Source organism: Nicotiana tomentosiformis, chromosome 7 (genome assembly GCF_000390325.3).
Source record: "Nicotiana tomentosiformis chromosome 7, ASM39032v3, whole genome shotgun sequence".
In the NCBI taxonomy this organism is placed as follows: domain Eukaryota; kingdom Viridiplantae; phylum Streptophyta; class Magnoliopsida; order Solanales; family Solanaceae; genus Nicotiana; species Nicotiana tomentosiformis.
The window spans coordinates 26,569,403-26,571,945 of record NC_090818.1 but is presented as its reverse complement, the minus strand read 5'-3'; the positions used below and the strand labels follow the sequence as shown (position 1 = coordinate 26,571,945).

Below are 2,543 nucleotides of genomic sequence, written 5' to 3'. Positions count from 1 at the left end.
TTTGTGAGATAATTTGGTCAAAATGCGTTGACGAATACCGACCGAAATCGGTCAGTAATATCGACCGACTGCGGTCGCTACCCTATTGCGATTATTCTTTTTTCGATGAATTAAAATCGGTCGATTTTTGTTCAATTCTGACCTACTTCGATCGATTTTTGTGGATGCTTTTTGACAGTTTGTTTTGTAGTGTATTATTAAACTAACACTTAACTGCACATGATATTATAGGAAGTAATGGATATCTCTGAAAGAAACTCTGAACTATATATTCCTACTTTCATTCTTTACTACATAAATTATTTTTAGCTATACAATTTTCATGCTTAATAAATGAGGTGATAAAATTGTGGTTGTGAGACTTTAAAATAATTAAAAGAAATTCTGGATCTTACTTTGCGTATACATTTTCTCATAGTTCATAACTAGTCCTAAGAAAACACGTTTTCTACAACACAAATAATAGCTAAAGTTCAACCTTCAACTAGCAAAGGAAAAAGATTCTTATCACATGGTTTCTGCTATAACTAGAACATGATCTCTTTTATAAAATTAATTTCTTAACACACGATTTTTAAATAAAAAGCAATTAACACAGAATGACAAACTTGAGTTAACAGTTTAACAAAGCATGTTGAAAACTTAAAGTCATGCTGTCTAAAGCATAAAGAAAAAATAAAAGCGAAAGCGGACATTTTCACAAGCACACACTGAAACATAGATTCATCTGAAACATGTCAAATCTAAAAGAAAGACAGGAGAAAAATAACCGAACTTTTAGTGCAGCGAATTAGGGCGATTTTTAGCGGTTACTCAAATCTCCGGATTCGGATTGATGATAAGTGGGATTTTTGACGGCTTATTAGCGCCTTTTATCTTTTGTTTTAGTCTAAAAGCATTGACTTGTGTTCCCAAAACTAATACAATTTTGCAAAATTGCAGGAATACTGGAAGTTGGTCTCCCGAGATGAAATCCGATTAAAAAATGAGTAATCCGAAACATAAGGCAATAAAGGGCGCAAAAGCAAAAATGTGTGGCCCGCAGAAAAAATTGAGGACCACAGAATTTCATCTGCGGCCGCAAACCAGGAGGAAGAATTTAACAGACATTTGCGCAAAGTGCGGACCGCAGAGAATTGTGCTGTCGCGAAGCTAGGCTAAGAGTTGAAGATGAGAGAGTATGCAAAAAGACAAAGTCTAGCAGCCTCTGTAAATTGCGGACCACACAAGAATTATGCGGCCGCAAAAGAGTGCCTTGTGGTTGTAGTCCTAATTGTGCGGACCACAGAAGAGTTGCCTTGCGGTCGCAGTCTAGAAATGTACGGCTGCAGAAGAATGCCTCGCGGCCGCAGTCTACTATTATTAACCTTTACGCCTACCCCGACTTCACTGAACCCCGATTTTTAGGAAAAATTTCACGGGGCCTTACATCCTCCCCTACTTAAAATCATTCGTTCTCGAATGAAGGTCAAGGTTCACTATTAGCATCTTATGCAACTCAGTTTTCATACCACACACCAGCAACCCCAAATTTGACTAACTCCCTAAATTTTCAAAACTTTTGCCAAAGTTTCCCCTGTAACTAGGTCTATCCACCTGTCAGAGAGCCCCAGAAACATATCCTTAAAACATATACATAAACCAATGACGTAACATAACTCATAACAACACCAACTGTGGCCTCACATACAATATATTTATAAATAAGTACCTTTACATTAACTTAACAAGTGATACAAAAAAAATTCATTGGCGGCAGTTTTATAAAAAGGTTACATAGCTTATACAAACAAGTAAGGATACTTCTTTTTTATCTCTTCCTCGACCTCACAAGTAAGCTCTTCAACCTCCTGATTTCGCCATAACACCTTCACAGAGGTAATTTCTTTATTTCTCAACTTTCGGACTTGCCTATCAAGAATGGCAACTGGAATTTCTTCATATGACAGTTCTTCATTAATCTCAATGGTCTTAACCGGCACAATAGCTGACAGATCTCCAACTACCTTCTTCAACATAGACACATAGAACATCGGGTGAACTAATGACATCTCAGGTGGTAGCTCAAGCTTGTACGCCACCTGACTAATCCTTTGAATGATTTTGTACGGCCCGACATACCTCAAACTCAATTTTCCTTTCCTTCCAAACCACATTATACCCTTTATGGGGAAATCTTCAAGAATACCTAATCATCTTCTTTGTACTCTAAATCCCTACGACGAATATCTGAAAAGGACGTCTGACGACTCTGAGTAGTCTTCAACCGCTCCTTGATGATTTTAACTTTTTCCATAGCCTGATGCACGAGGTCTGGTCCTATAAACTCAGCTTCCCCAATTTCGAACCACCCAATGGGAGATCTACATCTCCTACAATATAATACCTTAAATGGTGCCATTTGAATACTAACATGAAAGTTGTTGTTATAATCAAACTCTATGAGTGGCAAATAGTCATCCCATCTACCCTTGAAGTCATGAACACAAGCACGTAATATGTCCTCAAGTGTCTGAATAGTTCGCTCTGCCTGCCCGTCGGTC

At 37.8% G+C, this 2,543-nt stretch overlaps 1 protein-coding gene across 1 annotated transcript; it reads right to left on the bottom strand.

Annotated features, from left to right (window-relative positions):
• Nucleotides 1-1,781: 1,781 nt before the first annotated feature.
• On the bottom strand, nt 1,782-2,156 carry LOC138895377 (uncharacterized). The gene has a single exon (XM_070180060.1). It carries the CDS (start codon nt 2,154-2,156, stop codon nt 1,782-1,784), a length of 375 nt encoding a protein of 124 aa, XP_070036161.1.
• Nucleotides 2,157-2,543: the final 387 nt, after the last annotated feature.